We start from the raw sequence: 24,161 nt of genomic DNA on the forward strand, positions 1-24,161 counted from the left end.
TGTACAAAAATATTATTTACTTTATTACAGGATATAAGCACTTAATATTATTAATTATAATATATGTAGGCTCTTCAGTCTAATATTCTTTGTTACACTTGCACTATTTGTTAAATATGATACACATATGACCTGCATTAATTATAACAATTAAGTATGGTACTATTTACAGTGAAAATTTGTAATAAATGAGCAATACTATAAAAATTGTACACCAACATATTGTAATTATGTCTATATCAAATATGAATATTATACAATTAACATACGAAAATTGTATACTTATATTTCTTGTAAAAGTTTGAACTTCTACTTGTAAAAATGTTTAAAAAGTATATGCATCAATCATTGTAATCAGGATATATCATTTATAAATATGAAAATATACAAAAATTACATCTGAAATATAAACATTTATCAAACAAGTCTCTAATTGTTCAAAAAATTTTTAAATAATAAAAGTATTCTGATCAATAATAAGCTTCCAAATAAGTAATTAAAAAACCTTCATTGGTAACGAACTAGTTAATAATTTAATATTAACATAGCTGAAAATTGTCTCACATCCATAAACTGTTCATGAAAAATTCAACTATTAAACAGTAATAAAAGATCATCATGTCTCATCATGTCCAAATATATGCTATGCATTTATCATATTCATACATTGTGTTTGTTATTACTATGAATGTGATGTATATTGTGATGCTTAAAAACAATGTTGCTACCGCATACATACCAAATTTCTCTTACTGCTCCTATTTTAATTCTTTGCAAATATTAATGCAAATAAAAAAACAATTATTGTTAATAAACACCAATTACACATATGTATATATCTATTATAATTTTGTAACTATATGTGTAACTCTTTTTTTATAGTAATATAAAGTACAATCAAGAACGTTTAATACATGCATATGGTTTAGTAGTTCAGAATACTAATTTTCTATATCAAATGAGCAAAGAATAATAGGACCCATGAGCACAAATACTAAATCAGTTGATTTATTGCATAATTGTTAAGTTCATCGAGTATTATAGAAATACTGATGATAACTTCAGTAAACAAACAAGACTTCTTAAAGCATTCTGTTAGTCTTCATACAGTATATGATCAATATCATTTAAAAGCTATTATTACATAGTCTCTCAGCTATATTGCAAATATGACCAATATTTTGTACATATTGCGTAGATATAGGTCTGCAGATTTTTTTGATGTATAATCACAGACAGAATGTGAGCCTAATGTTGCATGCATGTGACGAATAGTTATAAAACAAATAAGAAATGGTTTTTAGTCTTACATAAATCGTTTTAAAATTTATGTAAAAAGAGTTTATAAAATTGTGTGAAACATTAATTCCTATGTGCAAGTAAGGTATTTTGAGGCACTCTTACAAGAATTGGCCAAAAATTTGTCTACCTTTTCCTCTATCTATGAGGATTTAACACAAGCGTAACTATATCGTGTAAAAATTCGTAATACTATAATTTATTTTATAGGATTTTCTGTTATCGATACCTGTCTACTAAATATTAACATACATTGCCTATAACACGAATAATACATGCTATAGTTGAACTGGATACAAAATATATCGATCACACTTTTGGTTTAGTCTGTTTGCTGAATTTACTATATGTCTTAGCAAAATTGTAATTTCCAGAATTACAGCAATTCCTAAGGTTTTCACATCGTTATTATTGAAAATAATAACTTCGAATATCATTAATAGTATGTTTCTTATGACATTCTAACCAATAATGATCATCATGGTTGACTCTTATATATGATTCAATATAAATATGATTCATGCAAAAAATTTTCATTATGAATAATTGATGTATATAGTATGTGTACTAAAAAAATGTGATTTTTTATGCATAGACTGATATTTGTCTAATAATATTTAAGTTTTAAATATAATATTTTTTGATTTCTTTTTTGTGATGCTTTAAAGTTACTTCAATATAATGAAAATGACAATTCTTTCGCAATAACATTATATTAAAAGTCTTTCAAATAATTATAAATAAAATGAGAGTAATGCTAATCTTCAATTTTTATCTTATGTGATACGATATAAACAATTCAATGATCATAACAGTTTGAGTGCAACGAATCTTATAAGTAATTAAAATAATGTCCAAGAATTACAGATATAAAATCACAACCAGCGAGCTGCCAATTATATTCTAGCAACAAAAATAGAATTAATATTATAATAAATTACGCCGCTACGGGCTTGAGGAATTATTCCAGGACAATCAATTATGGTCTTAACAGTCAAATTACAAACTGTAAGAAGTTTGTAACAATACCATTAAATCCATGCATGATAGTTCCTACAGCAAGGCAGCTTATGCTTATGATCACAGAGTCATTCTAGAGAGTCTTAAGAATAAAATCTACGCATCGTTTGACTGTGGTCTTTCTAAACAACATAACCATCTACGCCATAACGATGGAGGTTTTCGGCGTCTGCATATTAAGCCGATACCTCCGCGTCTTGCATTGAGAGCACTAACGATCGCTTGATCAAAAGCCTCCTTTAAGTCATGGTGAGTTAACGCAGATGTTTCCACATAACTTACTGCACCTAATCTTTGAGCTAACTGATGACCTTGAGCTGTTGTGATTGGTGCTTGACCATATCTTGCTAATTGTAGCATCAGACGAACATCCGATCTTAGGTCACTTTTTGTTCCTACCTAAAAAGCAAAAGATCATTAATGTATCTGATCTTACTTTTTGTTATAATTAATACTTTAATATTACTTACTAAAATTATTGGAGCATTTGGGCAGTATTTTCGAACTTCGTTGATCCACCATGATGCGACACTATGGTAAGAAGATGGACATACAACACTAAAGCATACTAAAAATACATCTGTTTCTGGATAGCAGAGTGATCTCAAGGGATCAAAGTCATCTTGTCCGGCAGTGTCACAAAGTTGAACATTTACAGGTTGTCCATCAACATTAACCACAACTGTAAATAAGAAAAAAATTTTTATACAATATTACATATTGTATAAAATACATACAATTATTTTTGGACAATATATATCATGTTAAAATTATTAATAATTGTCATATTTCTTCCTTCTGGTAAAATTGCTATTTATACTTAAAATAATTTTTAATAAGAATATTAATACTGTAAAGACAATGCAAAAAGTTGCAATTGCATAAAAATTTATAATATTAAAAATTTTTATAAATAAATTATTTTTATAAATAAAGTTTTTATAAATAAATTAAATCACGGAAAAATAGAATATTAGAAATGGAATAATAACGCTAGCAAAAAAAAATCCAATTAAAACATTCTAACACAGAAGAGAAATTTATTCTAACAGTCATAATGATGAACAATCATTGATTTATTATCACACTATACACCAAGTTTTTAAACTCAAGATTATTACAAATTTATCGAACTATCTCTTAACACTATTTATCGTATTTATCGTAACAAAGATAAGCGTGTTCAAGAGCGTATCATTAAAAGTATCGAGACGTCGATCTCTATAATTATCGATGCGTAGAGATCTGAAAATATTCAAATTAAATCTAGCCCGCGTTTTCTCTCACATTCCACTTCAGCAATGTTACGTGAGTCGAACTTTTTAAAAATTTGTGGAGAAACGAATAGATAAAAGAGAAAAGAAATGAGGAAAAATGAGGAGAGAAGTTACCAAATAGATTAGATTGAGAGATCTTTCTCTTTTTTCCCTGTCCTATAGCGCACCTTTGTAATTATCAAAAGCGGTGGGTACGTATTCGCCAGGAAATCCATTCGTCGAGTAGGAGACGACTAAGCTAGTCTTCCCGACAGCACCGTCGCCCACCAGGACCACCTTGATTCTCCGATCGTGCGGGATGCCACTGCTATCGTTGCTGTTCCCGTTCGAATTTTGATTCTGTCCGTTTCCAGTAACTCGTTTTACCTGCATCTGCATCATTTGGCCGCCCTTCAGCAACGGTTTCGTCCAGTTCGTATGCGACGACGGCGGCATTGTCTCACTCTTTATTCTCCCGCATCCGCGGCCCTTCATGCGCGCGTAAAAACCACCTTAGAGAATATTATTATAACCTCGCGGAGTAGACAAAGCCAGCTAAGAAAGCACGATAAAACGCGACACGAGTACAGTGGATCGCGTCCTATCGCACTGCACAGTGATGAATTTTTACCGCAACAAGAAGCCTTGGTACTTCGCACCCGAACGTGTCATTTTTCGATGTCGAACAACCTGCGCCGCCAATGGACCAACGATGTGCTCGTTCGACCGTGCTGATGTCTTGCTGAAACTGGTGCTTGCTAATGACACTGTTGCTGCTAGTGGGGATACTGCTGCTCTGTGCTACCTGACGCTTATGTATGTATGCGTGTGTATCTGTATCATCCCTTTCCTTCTATACATGTATATGTGCGTTCACGTTCAAGCTCGTGCGTGCAGGTAGCACACGTCAGAAAACAATGGACATTGGTCGTTGTTGGACCGAACGAAAAAGAGGAAGAAATTTATCCACCTGCCGCGCCGCGGAGCCACCTGTTATATTACTGCTTTCTCGTGCCAACATCAGCTGCTTTGGCACGCTCCTGATGTCTCAACGTTGCCATGGACCGGCGCGCAGGTACAATCTGCCTTCCTCTATCTCTCTCATGCTTTCGTCATTATGCTGTTCGAGAGAGAGGGAAATAAGAGGACAAAGCATGCTCAACGGGATTCGCGCGTTTAAGTTACACACGCAGACGCAGTCGTATCCATAGTGATGCGGCACTGGACCTTCTTTAGTGGATTGTGTGTTCTAGCGTTGCGTGTCGGATGTTCTCATTCAGAATTTATGATATTCTTTTACTTCTTTTTCTTTGTCTGAATTCAAAAACGGATATGTGTGAGAATAGATAATCAATTTCATTCTTCGGTTAAAGAATATAGTGCGTTTTTGCATTTTTTATCATTCAAAGCCGGCTGAATTGCGCCAGGATTCGATATAGGCGATTAGAGCTTCTATATATCAGGATACTGATTTCTGAGAGCATCAATCAGAAATATATGCTCTTAATTTGAATATGCGACGTCTGGTGGCAAGCTGGAGGAAGTCTCCGTACTTGCTATTGCTTCAACATGGGAGGTACGTATCTAGAGGTTATGAAAAAAAATTCTTTATTATTTAGTTAAAGACATTGAAAGTGTTATTCTTAATTTTATTTTAGAAAAGAGTACGATCGAGACATCATGCAGTATTCAAAATATGTAATGCAGTTTATGGGAGGACAAAGGATGTTAAATAGAAATATATCACATGCAACTTCAAATCAAACATCAATAGGCTCAAAGATTTCTGTCATGAGAAAATTGAAATTAGTTGTCCCTATAGGAATAGGTGTTTCATTGATTGCTTTTTTCCAGTGGAGACATTTTAGGAAATACAAACATACTGCACAGGGTGAAGTAATACAAGGACCGCTTAATGATTTTATAGTACGAATTTACAATATATTTATATTTTATTTAATTAAAAGTTGTATTTATAAAAGTTAATATTTGTTTTGCACAAAGGTAAATTGCTATTGTTGCCTTCCATTGAGAATAACAAGTAGGATATGGGGTTGGATAGCTAATAGAGAAGTACCTGTTAGTTTAAGACCAGGTGTATATCAATTCTATGCAAAAATTTTTAATGCAGATTTGGAAGAAGTAGCAGGTGATTTGTCAGGATTCCCAACTTTAGTAGATTTTTTTGTAAGACCACTCAAGGAAGAAACAAGACCTATAGCTAAGAATACAAATATGGTAATTATTTATAGTATTTTATTATTATTTTGTTATTAGAACTTTTCCATATATATATATCTTTTACTTTCTATTATATAATAGTTCAAATATATTTGATATAGGTTTCTCCTTCAGATGGTACAGTCCTTCATTTTGGACCAGTAACATCTTGCCGTGTGGAACAAGTTAAAGGGATGACTTATGATCTTAGGCATTTTTTGGGAGATATAGATTTAGAGGAATCTAAAGAGAAAATAACTTATACGGAAGAAGATAATAAAAAATATGTGAAGAGTCTTTTGAAAAATCCGGCGAATCAATTATATCAAATAACAGTTTACTTAGCACCAGGCGATTATCATCGTTTTCATAGTCCAACTGATTGGGAGATTGAATTTCGAAGACACTTTCAAGGTACTGGTTTATCATTTATGTTAAAAACTTTACTGAAGAATGCCACATACATAATTAATTAAAAAATTTGTACAGGTAAACTATTAAGTGTCAATCCAAAGATAGCTAGATTTTTACCAGATTTATTTTCGCTAAATGAGCGTGTGGTATACATTGGAAAATGGGCGGAAGGTTTCATGGCTTATGCCGCAGTAGGTGCCACTAATGTTGGTTCTATTAAAATCTATTGTGATAAAGAATTAACTACAAATAAAATTATATGGCCGAAAATGAAACGTTGGGAAGATGCGAAGTTAGAGTGTACTCATATATCTAAAGGACAATTATTTGGTGAATTCAGAATGGGATCTACCATTGTACTTCTATTTGAGGCACCAGAAGACTTTCAATTTTGTCTAAATGTAGGACAGACCATAAAAGTTGGTCAGGCATTATCTGAATGCATTGTTAAATCAGATGAAAAGTATTTATCAGGAAGTTTATGATTATTAATTAAAAGTATTTTTTTCTCTATATAAAATCTATGAGAACTTGATGTATACACACAATATATATTACATGTATTTATATAATTTTAAAGTGTAAAGATTTATATATATATAACTGTAATACATTTTTAACACATACAGAGCGAGAAAGGGGGAAGAGAGAGGGGGGGGAGAAAGGGAGGGAGAGAGAGAAAGGAAAAGATATTCGAATGGTTTACAGGTTGTTTCCTATGAATACTGTGATATGATTATATAGAGATGTGTTTCATGCCCGTATCTTCATATTCATTAATTATACTCACAGATGCATATATTTTAAAAAATCTACTAATTATTTATAAATAAATGTCTAATTGTTTTTGTAATATACTTTTAATTGAAAACATGATATAAATATGTTATTTTTATTTATATCAATAGACTGCTTTCATCAATTTGACAGATTAAAGTTTGAAATAATTCTTCACGACCACAGTGTATGACCATAAGTTCTTTTTCCTTCGATTTATGCTCGTGAAACTCGATTTAGAAGCTGTCAAACTCTTTAGAAGCCCTGCAAGTCATGTTGCAGTTCTATTAGTTGATTTGTACAGGTATATATGAATTCACGATCATTTTATGCTAATTTCATTGTCATTGTTGTAACGTTATTAACTTATTGTATTTTATTGTAGTCTGTATTTTCGTAAACAGGAAAAATTTTGAACAAGACAATTTAAGAGGATAATATAATGATAAGTGATAAATTTTGATAATTCTTATAATGTGATATTACACATACAGATAAATGTATAATTTTAGAAAATTAAATAAACATATTGAAGCAGTCGATAAATAATAGAACGATATGTTACATCCGAGCTTGTGTGTTAAAGAAACACCGACTAACTAGGTGAGTTGCTTTTGTCGAATACACGCATATCCTGTCCATTTCTGAACTCATTAATAACGCAGTGTTATCGCGTGAAGAAATATTGTCCATTGTTAGCCAAGGACGATCATTTTTTGCCATATTACCACTTATCTAGAACGCTTATTGTTTTTTCCATAACAAACTGAATGAATTGCCGTGATGATGGTCACTTTCAAAGAAATAGAATCTAAATGAAATACTACGTTCTACCTGTTTTCTTTTATGAAGTTTATTATTTATTTATAAAACAATTAAATTTTTTTCGATGTAAATAATATCCTTGTCAAACGAGAAATATAATGACGCATTTATTTGTAATTTTATTTTCTAAACATCCAGAACAGTTCTATATATCTTTATTTTAAACTCTTCAGTGAATCTTTATAACGATCGCTGATCCGACCACGTAAAATGGCAAATTGGTTTTTCCCGTGAAAATATAATGGATCGCTCGGGAACGATCATAACGGTACCATACATCTCATTATTATCAGTGAAAATTATTGACTTGCAATCGCTTTTCCTTTGCAATAGGAGAAACGAAAAAAATAGTTGTATTGAACTAAAAAAAGATTTTTCAATGGAAAAGATTTAACTTAGTTTTTAATTTTAATATAATATATAAATTTAAATAATCGCACGAGCAGTGTATAGAAAATTTTATTTCTGACGTTATTGTGCTATTGTTAAAAAAGCGAAAAATGATGTAAGAAAGAAGTATATTTATCGAAAGATATTATTTTGCGTTAGCAAGTAATATTTTTTTATATTTTTTTTATTAATAAATAACTTTGTTGTTGTTGTAAGTATCAATTCCAAGGCACCGAAATTCCTTTCTTGATACTTTATCGTACGATAAATTATTCTGGAACGATCTCGTCGATCGTTCTCGCACGAGTTAGTGCTATCAAAATGATAGGAAACGCAAATAAAGCTATGTATACGCACTTGCCAAATGTTTTCATGAGGCTTCTATGTTTCCTTTATGAGTTCGACAACTATCGTTTGTCCGGAATAGCGTTCAACATTAGGAAGCATTTGGTTACTATACAAGTTTTCTTATCCCTTCAAAATAAAACAGAATCGGTGTTTGGTTCTTTGAATCTTTCATAATATCTAACACGAGCCAAATGAAACAAAACTGAACGATGAATATTTAATTTTTAATATGTATATATAAGATTTTGTAAGAGTCTGATAATCGGTTGAAAAAAGGGATACGATTAAAAAATTGTTTATTTACTCTAAGTATACTTGCCTATTTTTTTAAAATTCAGTAGGTATCTCAAAAATTTCATCGCAAAAATGAGAACATGTACCAGGATCAACATGAGTTATATTATTATAAAATAAAGTAATTTTAAAAGAAGCTCGTTTACTTGGCGCATTTTCTAGTCCCAGTAGAATAATTTTGCAGTAAGTTACTTGCAGTAAGTTAACCTGACCATTCATCGTTGTTTATTAGGAATACAGAAAATTTTTTGTTGGTTATTCGAAAAAAAAAATGACATTGATATTGGTAAACTTAGTAGATCGATACATCTGTCTTATAAAATCATGTAGAACGATAAACATATATATAATATGTATAATATGTATGCATATCTTGTCTAAATTCGCTTGCTACTTAAAAATTGATTTCGCAAACGATCAAGCTGAGGATCAAATATTTATGTATAGTACTCATTCTCTTGGGAAATTTCTCCAGGATTGAATAACTATGTAACCAGAGGATCTCCAAGTATTCAAAAGTAATCTTGAAAAAGCATCATTGTGTGATTCTTTTGATCAGAGCCGGGAAGGATTACAGAGAGAAAATTCCGATGGTGGTGCCGAGTTACGAGTTCACGACGACGACGCGGGATCAGTGAGCGTCGCGACGCCCGCCGGTGAAGTTGGTAAAAGCGTGCACTAATCGGTCAAACTTTTCACATAGTGAACGTTCGATACATTGCGGACATTTCTCTTCGTTCTTTTTTTGAAGAGAAGAAATGAAAAAATATGGACAACAAAGGGATACAAGAAACGAAGTAAATCTTTTTGAAACATTTGTTCATCTTTTTATTGTATTTTTTCGAATATAAGTTCCTCGATTACGCGCGATACCAAGTGAACCGCGCTCACGCGCACGATTATGGGGCTAAATGGGGGCTGATGGACATTTTCGAGTGACCTTGTCCCTCAGAAGGGAACCAGCGGCGGGCCCAGTTTATTGTAAAATGGAGACTTCCGCAAGATTTCGACAGCTTAAAACCGTCAAACTCAGCTGCGAGGCTATGTATCGCCTCGACATCAGCTTCAAGCCGCCGCAACTACTGCAGTGGGTACAGTAAACATGCAAATGCACACGACATTTTCTCTCTTCTCTCGATATTTTCTTTATCCTTTTGAATGCGTCATTTTCATATTCCTAATAAAGAAAAAAACAAAAAAAAAAAAAAAAAGAAAAGAGAATGTATTCATTTTTGTTAGACATATTATTTTTTTCTTGCTTATCAAAGTGATCGAACGATGATCTTAAATCTTTTTATTACATATTACAAAATTAATTAAGCGTTTCTATTCTTGATATTACGTGGGTAAATATTTTTCTCTTTTATTTGGATATTTTTTTTATTCTTTTTTCCTTTTTCTCGTTGAAGTTAAAACAAAAATTCCTTCTCCTTTATAGACTTTCTAATGCCGTCGACTTGCTTGTAATGTTTGTCACGTAAGCCATACCCTTTTTGCAGCGAATAAAATTTAATCCTAAGGGGTGAAAGTAATACGGGTTATAAATGGGGATGAAGGAAAGAACGATCCTTTCCAAGGCTACCACAGAATCCTTGTGGATGTAGTCGTTATCTAACTTTACGATCATCGTCGTGACATTATATTGGTGTAGATTTAGTACTAATAGAGGTTCAACACAAAACTATGTTTTTTCTGGACTAGAAATAAAACGGGTTATTTATTCGGCCATGAGTTTCTTTTTGATGCTTTCAGATTTATTATAATTTGATTTTCTGATCACTATGTGAATGTAATCGCAAAATAATATAGAATGTAAAATTTAAATGGAAAGGTTCGTTGATTTATTAACAAAATTTGTCTAAAAAATCGATAATTTTCTAACGGAATATCGAATTTTTTTTCCAACAGACAGACGCCAATTTCATTTAATATACTACTTATTGTTAGATCTCTCGCGAGTCTACGTGAAACGCTAATTCTAAAACTTTCGTGTATCTTCTCAAGGGGAAAAGCGTCGTAATTAGGGCAGAGCATTGCCTGAGAAAAACGACCTTCGTGCGTGCATTTCGATCGATCTCAACGAATGTTTCTTTTAAGGTATATATGCTTATATATGCTTAGGGTGGTCATTAAACATACGACCTTGTTTTGTTTTTGCTATACTTCGCTGTTTCTTCGCATAATTAGAAATCTAAAATTCGTCCGAAATATTTTGCTCGATGAAATTTTCTATCGGGAAATTAGACTTTCTTTCATTTTTTGTCTTTCACTTTCTTCGGCATATTAGTTTTCATGATTCGATCGCAACAGGTTCTATCACAAACACATATATACATATATATTAGGATATGCTTTTCACTTAGCTTGTATTAAACTAAAGAACCTCTTTCTTGTCGATAAATATGGTCGTTCATTATTTTATGCGATATGTCGTTGAATTTTTCATTTGTTTCAAGTTTAAAAAGAAAAAAATAATGAGAAAAAGAGAAAGTTCAATGGTATGATAACATTCGAAAAATCGACTCGTTTTCTTTTATATTGATTTTTTTTAGATCATAAATTTGACCGTCACGTGTTGGAAAATATTCGCTCGCAAAAATTCGATGAACATCACTGTTCATTGTGAGAGAAGAAGACTGTGATTTTTCCTGCTTTTAAAGCATCCATCACTCATCCTCCTATTAAGTCTCAAATATAGAAATTAAAATCTCTTTGTCATTAGGTGAAAAATCGTTTTTCCTGATATGATTTAAAGTTGAATAATTGATCGCTTTTATAGTTCGTCGTTATTGTCGTTGTTGTCGTCGTCATCGTCGTCGTCATATAAAAATCACCGAATAAAATGGATTTGATTTGCTATAGAAAACGATTCACTGCGATTCCCGATACTAGTTTCCAGTGAGCGTACGATTTTGCATTGATGCATCTACAAGTTGAATCGTTTTCTGGTACCATCGCGTTCATTCCTTTTAGGCAAATTTCGAAACGAAGTAATTTTATATTCCTCAAACATGAAATTTATACGATCGATCTCGCTAAATATCTTGGTTTCAATATATAAGTTTAACATATTTTTGATATCCGATAGAACGACGTTGCATTTTGAAGAATACCTTCAAAATAAAATGTACGGTGGGTGATTTCGTACATTGGCACAATGAATTCAGTGAATCGTTAATAGCAATCTTTTCCCTTTAAATATTCTTTAAAAAAAAAACGATGTATTATTCAGTAACTTTATTACAATAAAAAAGGAAACAGGAAAAAGAAATTTGAGGAATATACCCTCATTGTATACCTATGTATCAAATGAAACTTTTACGTCGAGTTAAATCTATCGTGGGTCATCTAAAAATATGTGTAACCGCAGATTGATTTATTACTATTTCTTAAAGCCTGGCATGTTTAAGAAACATCACGCTATAGGTAAAACAAGAAAAGGGCATAGCTAATTAAGAAATATATTTATATGATATACGTCATTATATTTCACTCACTCATTTTCTTTCTCTTTTTTACGTTATTAAGATTAAAAAAGGTATGTGGGTTTTATGTTACCCGTAGGTTGAACGATGCAGGCCATGAATTCCTAGGAGGTTAATACTAAAGTTTAAGTCGAGTAGACGAGAACGTCAGGTTCGAGGAAAATTTTCGAGAATTCACTACACCGTCAGAACTTCAATACGAACAGCTGCATGTAAATTCGTAAATCGGTAAAACCAATCTATGTTTTCTTTGTCGAAATTCTTGTTATACTGTCCGAATTTTATGTTTTCTACGAGTTTTTTACTTCATATCATCTTTATGAATTTTATTTAACTCCTCGAAAAATTTACTCCGTCGTTCACACTCATTTTACTCTATGCTCTCGTATATTATCTTTACGTTATGTTATACTTTTCATAGGATCTTCCACAATTTTAAAAACATTTTTATATTAATCTTGATATTTGTGTATTCTGTTCATGTTCCTTTCAATGAAATTTTATATTCTTTTGAGAGAAAGAATTTTTTTCAAAAAGATTTAGTTTTTTTCTTTTTCTTTTTTTTTCGAAACGCAGCTTTTAATTAACTTGCGTGTTTATGCTATGTCTCTTTTTTTATCTAAATAATCTATAGATACTTTGCATACGATCTTGCCACAAGGGATGTATATCTAGAAGTGGAGAGGTTATATGGAGATGTTATATGAAGCAGATAGTCCACGTTTCGTGGTTATATCTGATGTTCACGAAGGAGCCAGTGAAATGCGCAACGTGACCGAGCTTATTCGTCTTTATACATTGAAATACGTCTTCGCTTTCCTCTACTCTCTCTCTCTCCTTTTCTCTCTTTCTCTCTCTCTTTCTCTTCTTCTCCTTCTAGGGATGTACTTAATTGACTGTAGAGAAACAAAGAAATTTCTTAACCGCTTAAGCGAACCCTATGGGCAATCGGTGAGGGTATTCAACCTCGAATTAATTAAATTCTTCGTCTCGATGTGTTTCATCGCAGCTTAATTGCAAGATAATTGATTTTAATTAGAACGACGCATAATATGAAGACATTCGTTTCATCGATTTTTCGTTTCTTTTTCATTGATAGATATCTACATATACACCAATCTTCTCGAAATAAATTAAAGTTTTTCTGACTATTTTTGAAACAGGAAAAAGGAAACATCTCGAGTTTTCATCCAAAAATATATGTGGATATACTTCTGTGGTATATATCATCGACGATATTTTTCCTTCCTTTTTTTTTCTTTATTTTCGTTCCAATCGATGAGATGGGTAGATACCATCGTGAAATGAAAAGAGTATTTTTCGGTAATTAAAATGACAAATATATTTTCTTATAAACAGAAGATTCCTTTTAATCCTTCAATCATTACTTTAATTAATTAAATTATACATTTAATAATATATAATTAATTAAATATTATTTTGTTAAATAGTCAATTCGTTGAAATTCTACTGAATATCAGAGAAAATTCATTGAAAAACGAGTGGATATGCATTCATTAGATGAACCTATAAGAGATATGTACGTTACAATTAACAAAGGATGCAGCATAAATCTTATATGGATATATGCACGTATTTAAACGTAAACATTTGCATATTTTGAAAGAGGATATACACACGTACTGTTTCTATCAGAAGCCGTCCCATTTCTCATTGATTCTGTTATCAAAACTTAGTTCTTTGATACGTCTGAATATATCATTAGAAAATAACGAAATAATATCTCCCTTTTCTAAAACAGGAAGATTCTTTAATTTATTTGTAATAAAATTTGTTCGTAAAATCAAAAGTTTTTAAACTGAGACTAAGACAAAGTCGTCATTTTTATTTCATATTTCACTTATTGTTAGGCTTCTCATGAAACTACGGAAAATGTTCATTTTTAAACCTTTATGCACCTTTGTAACATCATTGATATAAAATTATACGAAGAGATATAGACACCGCTAATTAAAAATGAATCCGCTAATTATACGGCGATTCGTTAATAAGCAACAATCCTTAGTTTACCTTTTTCACCCTTTTTTCTTATTTTAACGTATACGTTAAAAATTACTTTGATAATATATTTTTTCATACGTTATAGTATAAACAAAAAGAATATTATGTAAATATTGAATACCGTATAATAATTCGGATAACGTATATATCTAACAATTATGATAAAAAATTATTTCGAAAGAATAAATCATATTACTTATTACTTGATTAAGAGTCAAATACAAAAGCTTCGAATGTGTCCCAGTAGAGAGTCAAATATTTGTACAAATTTATTTTGATAATCATCGAAATAAAATATTGAAAATTTAATTCATGTCGATTAATTGTCACAATTGTCAAAATTCAAAAAAATTGAAAGATCTCATAGTATAAAAAAAAAATTTATGAGCTATTTGTGTACTTCGAACTTTTCCTGTAGTTTATTTCATTTTATTCTATTCGTTCCATTGTCTATGAACAGAATTATATCGTAAAAGAAACGGTAAGTTCCAATTCAAGGGTATGTGCATTCAGTTCGAGACGTCATCCAATTGTATATTTGTTACTTCACACTCACATTCAATACTCAACACATAGCAACGTTAGGAAGAGTGAACTAATAACACAAAGTCGTTTCTATCGCCGGAAATAAACCAAAATACAAGTACGTTGCTACTCATGGAATTTTATTACTCGGTTTTACTACCATATAATGATGAAAACTTTTTGATAAATACTTTCTGCATTCCATTATATGCGGCACTTTTATAAATATCGAATATCGTTATTTTAAAAAAAAATCATAAATGATATATTATGAAATAAAAAAATCATAAATTTGCTCTAAAGAAGGGATGGTAGTTTTTTCTTTTTTTTTTTAAAAAGTGTAAAATAGAAAACAAAAATGTAAAACGGAACAAAAAGAAAACTGATAGAATATTTAACAATTTTGTTAACAAATTTTATACCGCGTTAATATTTTACCATATTCATTGTATATAATTGCGTGTAGATATCAAGTTTTATAATATTCTATTATGCGTATTCTATTACGAAAAATGCGAAAGAATAGAATAATATATGAAATTTGTTCTTTATTTCTTTTGTTTGCAATGTACATTTACGCTCGATTTTTCATGTACGACTCTTGAAAAAAGCGATCTCGATGTGAGTGTCGAAAATACATCATATTTTCTTGACGTTACCTTGAAAGAATTTAATTCAAGATAGGATCGTGTGTTGATATCTGACATGTATTCATGCAGGTAAGAGCAGGTTTTTGCCAAACGTGAGATTGCACCAAATGGCACACACGCGATATACGCATCGCCTTGAACTCCAAAATTTCTATTGTTTGATAAGATCTATTAGTTGCGATTTCAATGCGCGTCAAAGCTATGACCGGAAATGATTTCGATTGTTATTAACGTGAGTTTTAATTTTGTTGTGTGCCGTCTTATCCTATTTATTAGAACTTTGATTCTCATTTAAATTGCTTTGTATGTGAATAGCCGACCAATAGTGTTGGCGACATGAATACCGAGCTAAAATTGCTTGGTTATAATTATCGTAAGTGAAATGGTACTATGATTATGTACTGTAATGTAACGATGGATTGAAAGAAATAATGTATTATTCTAATATATATCCAGTAACGTTCAATAAGGATGGACTTCCATTGCGCGATAACGATGTGACGAAGAAAGTGGTTAGTGTTTCTTTTTCGTTCATCAAATCATATGAGTAATTTTTTTTTCAATAGTAAAAAATTACGATGGTTCGTTAAAAAATAATAATCCATCGTATCAGTACTTTTCGAGATAATAAAAAATAAAAAGAATATTATCCCTAATTTTTTTTTCTCTTTTAGGAAGATCATGGATCTTGTAATTCTTCTCCTATAATTCATCTCCTATAATTCATCTCCTGTAATTCATCATCTTATCCTCGAATTCATTAAGTTCTTTGAATAACGTGGATATTCTACATGCTTGTATACGAATGATATATCATCAAGAATTATCGGCTGGATAGGAACGACTTCTTTGCAATTCTCAAGTCTTGAAAAGATTCGTACATCATGATGAGTATAGTTGGCGAGTATAGTTGGAGTTGATGAGTATAGTTGGAGTATAGAGCTCGGGTCTTACTATCTCAGAAATCATATAGAATTTTAAACGACTTAAAGTTGAGAATTACATAGCACGTCACGCCATTCTCATATATTTCTCTTTCGCAAGTTAGTATCGATGAACATTATTTGACAATGTCCAAATCTGAATACGCTTGTTAAAACTTTCGATCGATTTTTTCTTATCCTAATTTTCATATCTAATCGATTTTTAATATCATCTACAAAGAAAGATTCAAGAAATGTGATTAGATCGGATAGTCTTCCATAAATTTGTCAGGAACATGAGTATTTTGGTCTACATTCGTGGTAATAAGCTCTCCAGGAACTTTTGATCATTGTGCCAAGTAAGGTTTGTTACCTTATCAAAAAGATAAGATTGTATAACCTTTAATAATTTTTGTATCTTTTCACAAAAATTAACTAAAAGATTCACGTGTAAAAAGAAAAGAAATGAACAGTTTTTATTTTACGTCTGATAATTTTCTAATGTCAGCTTTCTTCCTTTGAAAAAAAGAAAATAATAGAAAAGAGATATTCAAGCATACAAACTGTAACTCGAAGGGGTCAAAGCTTAAGAATGCTTCGAAAAGGATAGAATAAAGACGAAAGGTGTGTGTGTGTGTGTGTATCTATGTATGTGTGTAAGAGAGGAGACGTTGTTTTACTCTTATCGCGATTTTCTATTGTTCTTTTGCAAAATTGAGAACTGCATAAACTCTTTTAAGTATATAAGCCAGTCAGAAACAAAGAAAGAAAGAGAGAGAGAGAGAGAGAGAGAGAGAGAGAGAGCAGGAAAGAGAGAGACAGAAATGAGATACAAAGATATTAAGCTCTTTCTGCGTTATTCGTGTAACACATTAGTCCGTTCTTATTTCTCAACCATTGCAGCGAGTAAAATGGATAAATTTAAACGCACATACCACTCGACTTTGTTTCATGGAAGTCACAGTCAACCTTCCTTCCTTTTTACCCAGCCCTTCGAAAAGTAACATCGAGCTCAAATGAATAATGCAATGTTCCATTTACGCTAAGACGTGTGTATATACGTTTTCCAATTTTCATCGTGGGGAAGAATGGTTTATCGTGTCTAAAGGAAAAGTATAGATATACTGACTTATAAAAATAATCGTACATGCTCGAGAATATGTTAAAATGTGCCGATCGGGCATATGTAAGAATAATAAAGAATATTTAGAAAGCATTTGTCAGCATTTTTTATTTAAATTTTTATTTCAACAATCTTTTAACAATTTGATCTCTCTTCGATTATTCATAATTTCAGGATATTCTTTATTTCTTTTGGAAGAAATTTAAATAATGTCAAAGAGCATATATACATTTTTATGAACGTAATCTACATATGTGAAAACTCGTTGTAGTTTTCTCGTATACGTTATTTCACATATACATATACGTCTGTCTTCACTTTGGCAAAAATATTTTATTCTTGATAGCTTTCGATCTACATTGCTATCATTGTCCAGTACTTTTATGACAGTAGAAAGATCAATCGAGTAATGCATTTCTGCTAGACTTCACTTCGAGATATTTACTATGAATTTTTTAAAAGTCAGTTATTCGACTAATGCTGAATATTCATCATTCTTTATTACCAATACGTATGTTTTTTTTATATCCTTTCCCATTTGAAAATTTTTCGAGTTTGCAAATCATTCAAAGAAACAACCGTTGACATTAAGAGATTACATAGGAATAAACATATCTGCTGGGAAATGTAGTTTTCAATTTAACTCTTTAATTTATTTGCATTCAATTAATATTTATCGTGTTGTTTCCCTTTGGTTTATGTTAATTCTCATGAAGGCATTTACAAAGTCTTCTAATGCTTATAAAAATTTCTAAAAAATCCACTATTACTTTTACCGCTTACCTTTTCTTTGTACTTTTAGTTAGAATTTTAAAGTTTAAAAGATACACTTCATCTCGAGATGTGAGGAATCTAGAAAGTGTAGAAAAATACGGATGAAAATCAATGAAAGTTTTGCGATAATAAAAACAGGAAAATTCTCTGAAAGATTTTTCGCGTATTTTCAAAAAAGTTCTAAATTTACTTTAACGAGAAGGAGGAATTCCTTGTAACTACTTGAAACATTGTATTCATATTTTATCGGAAAGCACTTACATACTCATCGACTATCCTGTATTATGTTTCTGTCAGCATGTACAGAAAAAAAAAAAAAAAAAAAAAAAAAAAAAAAAAATTGGAAAGAAAAAAAATAAAATAAAAAAGAAAAAGAAAAGATGTTAAACAAAAGAAATGGAAAAGAAACTTCAAACTCTTCTTAAATTTTAATAGGAAAAGGATTAAACAAAAAAGAAAAAGAAAGTTCCAACTCTTCTTAAATATCAAAAGAAAAAATCATATACCCAACCATTGCCGTTAGAACTTTACATTAGTTTCAGTAAAAAGAAAAAAAAAAAAAAAAGAAAAAAAAAAAATCGACTGCGTTTTTAGTTAGGATGTTATATTGTACAGATATATATAAGGGTAGTAATAACTCTGTGTTCGTTGCATTTTTCACGAGCGATGATAGTGTATCGATCTCGCATGATAGTGGATGCCATTTGCAGCTGCTACCGAACTTCTTTCTAGTAAACTAGTTTATCCTACTTTCGACGTAGCATACCACCTCTTTCGATCAAGCCTTTTTGCGTTCTTATAAAACGTCCTTCTTATTCAAGTGAGTTTTACTTATTGTCGGTCATACTGACGAACACCACAGTCGCTTGCAATGAACATATCGTATCGATCGATAGATAAAAGTTGGCTTTTTCCATATGGTGTTCTTTAAGCGATAAACGATATTAATTATGCATCTTTGAAAAAGAAAAGGAGAGAGAAAGAGAGAGAGAGAGAGAGAGAGAGAGAGAGAGAGAGAAAGATCAATTTTTCATCTAAAAAAATACATAGATAATAAATAAGAGAATTAATATTTTTTTTTTATCTTTTGTTATAATTATAATGATTTATTTTTATTTTAACTACTAATGATCAATTAAATGAACTTTGCGGATTTTCATTGGGTCGACTATCAGATTGCAAATTACGATGAGTTGGCAAAAATGGTTCTAACAACATGTTGTTAATTAAACTTTATAGTAACTAATTTGATATCGAATAATAAGACTGGGCTTCAAAAGTTATTAGTCGAAATATCAAATCGATATTCATCTACGCTTTACAACCCGTTATTCTCAAAATAATTGATTATTACGGAATTTAAATATCGTTGGCCCTCATATCTTTTAGTAAATTCGTTTTATAGTAAGAATGAAAAAAATGATTATATACGAAACGTTCGCGTTTTGTAAAGGTCGAAAAATATCTGCTTTCGGTATAGTCGCGGATGTTTATTCTAGCGCGATCACATGCCTCCAAAAATTCCTATACCAAAAATATCACGTGAGGTAATCCCTATGCACGGAACGGCTTTCAAGATGTTTTTCGATTATGTGTCGTTTAAAATTGAAAGCGTTATATAGAGATATATTAAAAATAATAAGAGAAATATATAAAAAAAAAAGAAAAGAACGAATTTTGTACGTGTATCTAAAAAAGATAATCTCAGTAAAACTATTAATTAATTTATACAAAAGCTTGTGTGACAAAATTTTTTTGGTTAAATCTCTTTTTTTTTTTATTTTATTTTCTTTTCAGAATTTATTCTTCGAACGTGAATGAATTAAATCATCAAAAGCAAGCAGGTTATTCGAGGAACACAAACGAACGAAATTTCGCGCGTTCCCGAGAATCGAGGCGGGAAAACGATCGATTAAATTCCATGGCACACCGATAACACGATGACGAGTTACCACAGAAACTCTCTCTTTCTCTCTATATATTTGTGTGTACGTATGTATATATATATATATATGTGTATGTATATATATATATATATATATATATATATATATATATATATATATATATATATATATTGTTCTACTGTTCCGAAATGATTCCGATCGTCGAAAGGGAATACATTATACACTTTGCGCTAACATAATAGAGGAATGAATGAATAAGAGAAAGATAGACGGATATTTTCAGAGTGTGTGTATATGTGTGCATGTATATGGGAAAGAGGGGGAGAGAAAGAGAAGCAAGCACAATTTGGAATGCTGTCCATTAGAAAATGTAAATGTGTTTCGTAATTCGAATTCGTAATATCATTCGACTATTGCGTATTTCTTCATCGATTTATAATACATTCCTTCATATATATATATATCCAATGAACGTACAAATATTTCGTATGTTAATCTAACAAAAAAGGAAGTACATTAGTAAAATATGGTAAACATTCGATTAAAGATTTCACTCATTAATAAAATGTTCATATATCGTTAAAGAAGATTATAGACCATTATTTAAGGGGCCTCCATTTATTGTAATTTATTATAAAAATTCTATATAAAAAAATTCATTTTATTTATGTCTTTTATGGTTTTGGAGAGAGAGAGAGAGAGAATGAGAGAGAGAAAGAGACAAAGAGAGAGAGAAAGAGAGAGAGAACGAAAGAGTGAGAGAAGAAACAGTTCTATAGATAAAGATTGTATGTGTAAGTTTCGTTTCTTCGTGAAGACTTACAAAAGTTCGTTCGTGCTTGCTAGAATTAATGTTTTCGTTGTCCAATGATAAATCGTTGAAGCGAGGGAAAAAAACAAAATAAAAGATATGATCGAACGATCGTATTTTATTCCGTATAATCGAGGATTTTGGTCTTTGTCGTTTAAGTCGTAATTCAATGAATCATCGACCGCTGAAAGGTGCTGAAATTTTTATTACAGGATCATCCTCATCCATTTGCCATTGCTTTTTAATCGAATTACATTCTTACATCAAACACAAACAAAGAATCTAGTCTTTAACAAGCACCGCTACTTTCTTTTAATTAATTCATCTTTGTGTTCTTTAATGGAGCATTATCGATCGTTCATTTTCCTACCACGTTCTATTTTATTTATTGTATATATATATGCTTAATCGATATATACATATAAAATATTGTTATTTATATCTTTCGTATGACCCGTTTCTCAATAGTAATTCATTTCGATTTCTACGCCGCGCTCGTCCATCTCTAATTGGCCTAATTTGCTTACAAAGTTACGTTAAGTCGCCGAGCTTAAGAAGAGGATTGTTCTATGTACACTCTATGGGCGACAAAACTCGACACTGTGAAAAATCGACTCTTACTACTCTACTAGTACAAAGAAATGATGTCAGTGGTACGAGAATCGATTGTCATTAACAAAAGACCGTATTATTATGCGCGTGAGTTTATAAATACAAAACGTTTCAAGCTCAACATAACGGAATCATTCGTTCTTTCGTGAAAAAAGAATAGAATGTATTTTAAAATGTAAAAATAAATTTGATAAATGCGACCTTGATAGCTCGAGAATGTACAAATGAATAGAAAGAAAACGAAAAGAAAAATATGGATATCGAAGAGCACTATAATTCAATAGGAATGAAATTTATAATTTTCTTTTCCTATAACGTTAGATTTCAAATATAACAATATTTTGTCAAAACTCTTTTTCTCTTTTTCTATCTCTCTCTTTTCCTTTCTCTTTTTTATGTACTGAGCCGATAATCAAAAGATATTAGTTCTTTCTTCGTTAGTCGTCGAAAGTTTATTCATGCATGTCTATTTGTGCATTCAAACAAAAATAAAGTTTATTGGATAATCACCCAAATTGTTTGCCAATCGTAAGACTCACGAGTTTATTTATGGTACGTAAAACGATGATTTTATTGTCGACCTTCAGTCCGTCCATTGTTATGTAAAATAATATAATTTCACGGCGTTCTAACAAATTTGTATTTTTGCGATTTAAATAAAAAATGCGTATAAATGTAGATATATAGATATAATTAACTTAAGGTAAATTATATCATTTTTATTCTAAATTTACGTTGCAACGAAATTTTAATAGAGAACCGAAGATGAATACAAAGGCAGCAATTCATTTTGAATTTTTATTACTTTTCCCGCGTACATATATATATACACATATAATATATATATACATATATATATATATATATATATATATATATATATATATATATATATATATTAGGTAGGCGGGAAATTTATTTTTTATTGGAATAAGATTACAAGATGTTCTCGATTAAAATCGTTTTATTAAAATCGAAAGATTAAATGTGAAATAAAATTTTGTATAAATAATCAATTAATTTTTGATATAACTTACAGATCGTTGAGCATTGGAGGAAAGCAAGTGGAAGCTATCGAGCGTGCTAGAGACGGTACAGCTTGCGCTTACAGCGCTTATCATAGCACAAAAGGAATTCCTGCAAGCGCGAGGGGTCATCGAGAGGAACTTTCGATAGCCATGCGGGTTCTTGGCTCTGGTTATCTTACCACCTGCCTGCAAATCAAATATTACCGTCAGGATGATCAGAGTCATTGCGAATGGGGAGCGAGATTGCATTGTATCGAGCTCGATTGTACAAGCGTTGAAGGGAGACTTGTTACTGTCGATCGAGAAACTTACAGAAAGCTTGGTATAGAATCATAGCGATTAGAGTTAATGCCGTAATGAAGCCGGCAATTTTTGTAGGTTAAAAGAAAAATATATATATATATATATAGAAGATAGGATTTTCTTACAGCTAGACGGTTTCAAACCGGTAATTTGCTTATTGGATGCGACTTAAATCTATTTCTAGTGGTCACAACTTATTTGATCGTTTGTGAAATGCATTATTTTTTTTTTTTTTAATACAATTTTTGTCACTTTCGAAAAACAACGTTGCTTCGGGATAATTTTGAATATCGTATTTGGCGCTTTCAGTCATTTTGTCATTAAACGATAAAAAATGTATTATCGAGAGATCAAATATAACGGTTTGAACAAAGTTTGTACGTAGATGGTAGTACGATTTGTGGTAAGATATTTAATTTAAAGGGTGGAAAAATGAATTAAATCATAAAAAAAATCACTTTTACTAATGCTAATAAATATAAAAGAAAATATAAGAAAAAGAAAAAATTGAGTAAAGGAAATGACAAAGCAAGATAATATTGTGCTTATAATGCTTTCTCAATGTTTCGCCAAATCGTGTGAATGGCCGATAGAACGAATGTTGCATGCCTGTAAACGCGAGTTTCATAATTTGACGATCGAAATGTTTGCTTTGTACGATAATATACCGTGGCATGGAATCATCTAAACGAAGTAAGTACTCTCTTTATCTGAATGTAGAGTTTAATACACAACGACGGAAATATGGTATATCGTGTATTGCCGTGCTTTCTTATATATGCTTATATATGCGGCATGTGTGTGTGTGAATTGCAATTATGAATATATATATGTTATGTATCACAGCGCTTACTTTTTGATTCTGTGCTGAAAATGTTTGGAATTCTTGAAAAAAAACGATCTAAAATGAAATATCAATATTCCGTGAAATTTGAATGTTCGTAAGATATATTTTAATAACATTTAAATACGAGAAAAAACTTAATAATTTTTGAATAAAATAAAAGGCACTCGAATTCTTAATTTAAAATAGAAATATTAACACGATCGTTCTCGCACACATCGAACAACATATCAGTTCGTAAATTAAAATAAAATCAATATCATAAAATACTGATAATTACTAATACTAATACTTGGAATTTTTAAAATAAG

General features: G+C 30.9%; 3 protein-coding genes across 6 annotated transcripts; 2 read left to right on the forward strand and 1 right to left on the reverse strand.

The window, feature by feature from the left end:
- Window positions 1-5,091, reverse strand: LOC124948107 (ras-related C3 botulinum toxin substrate 1-like). Of its 3 annotated transcripts, none has more exons than XM_047491254.1 (4): window positions 4,207-5,091; window positions 3,764-4,064; window positions 2,790-3,001; window positions 1-2,718 (listed from the first exon to the last, which is right to left on the reverse strand). In XM_047491254.1, exons 2-4 carry the CDS (start codon window positions 4,029-4,031, stop codon window positions 2,416-2,418), a joined length of 783 nt encoding a protein of 260 aa, XP_047347210.1. In that variant the 5' UTR covers window positions 4,032-4,064; window positions 4,207-5,091; the 3' UTR covers window positions 1-2,415. The 3 variants fall into 3 exon arrangements, with proteins under 3 accessions (XP_047347210.1, XP_047347209.1, XP_047347208.1); XM_047491253.1 differs by having other exon boundaries at window positions 3,764-4,087; window positions 4,207-5,090; XM_047491252.1 differs by having other exon boundaries at window positions 3,764-5,087.
- Window positions 3,820-7,526, forward strand: LOC124948105 (phosphatidylserine decarboxylase proenzyme, mitochondrial). 2 transcript variants are annotated; one of them, XM_047491251.1, is made up of 6 exons: window positions 3,820-4,650; window positions 4,985-5,151; window positions 5,234-5,501; window positions 5,580-5,813; window positions 5,918-6,209; window positions 6,285-7,526. In XM_047491251.1, the coding sequence occupies exons 2-6, from the start codon at window positions 5,090-5,092 to the stop codon at window positions 6,692-6,694; spliced, it is 1,266 nt and encodes a 421-aa protein (XP_047347207.1). In that variant the 5' UTR covers window positions 3,820-4,650; window positions 4,985-5,089; the 3' UTR covers window positions 6,695-7,526. The 2 variants fall into 2 exon arrangements, with proteins under 2 accessions (XP_047347207.1, XP_047347206.1); XM_047491250.1 differs by having other exon boundaries at window positions 3,820-4,391; window positions 4,473-5,151.
- Window positions 7,527-9,421: 1,895 nt separating this feature from the next.
- LOC124948110 (CB1 cannabinoid receptor-interacting protein 1-like) lies at window positions 9,422-24,012 on the forward strand. Its single transcript, XM_047491259.1, has 2 exons — window positions 9,422-9,930; window positions 22,715-24,012. The coding sequence occupies exons 1-2, from the start codon at window positions 9,755-9,757 to the stop codon at window positions 23,037-23,039; spliced, it is 501 nt and encodes a 166-aa protein (XP_047347215.1). The 5' UTR covers window positions 9,422-9,754; the 3' UTR covers window positions 23,040-24,012.
- The last annotated feature ends 149 nt before the right edge of the window (window positions 24,013-24,161 follow it).

This window comes from Vespa velutina, chromosome 3, assembly GCF_912470025.1.
Source record: "Vespa velutina chromosome 3, iVesVel2.1, whole genome shotgun sequence".
In the NCBI taxonomy this organism is placed as follows: Eukaryota; Metazoa; Arthropoda; class Insecta; order Hymenoptera; family Vespidae; genus Vespa; species Vespa velutina.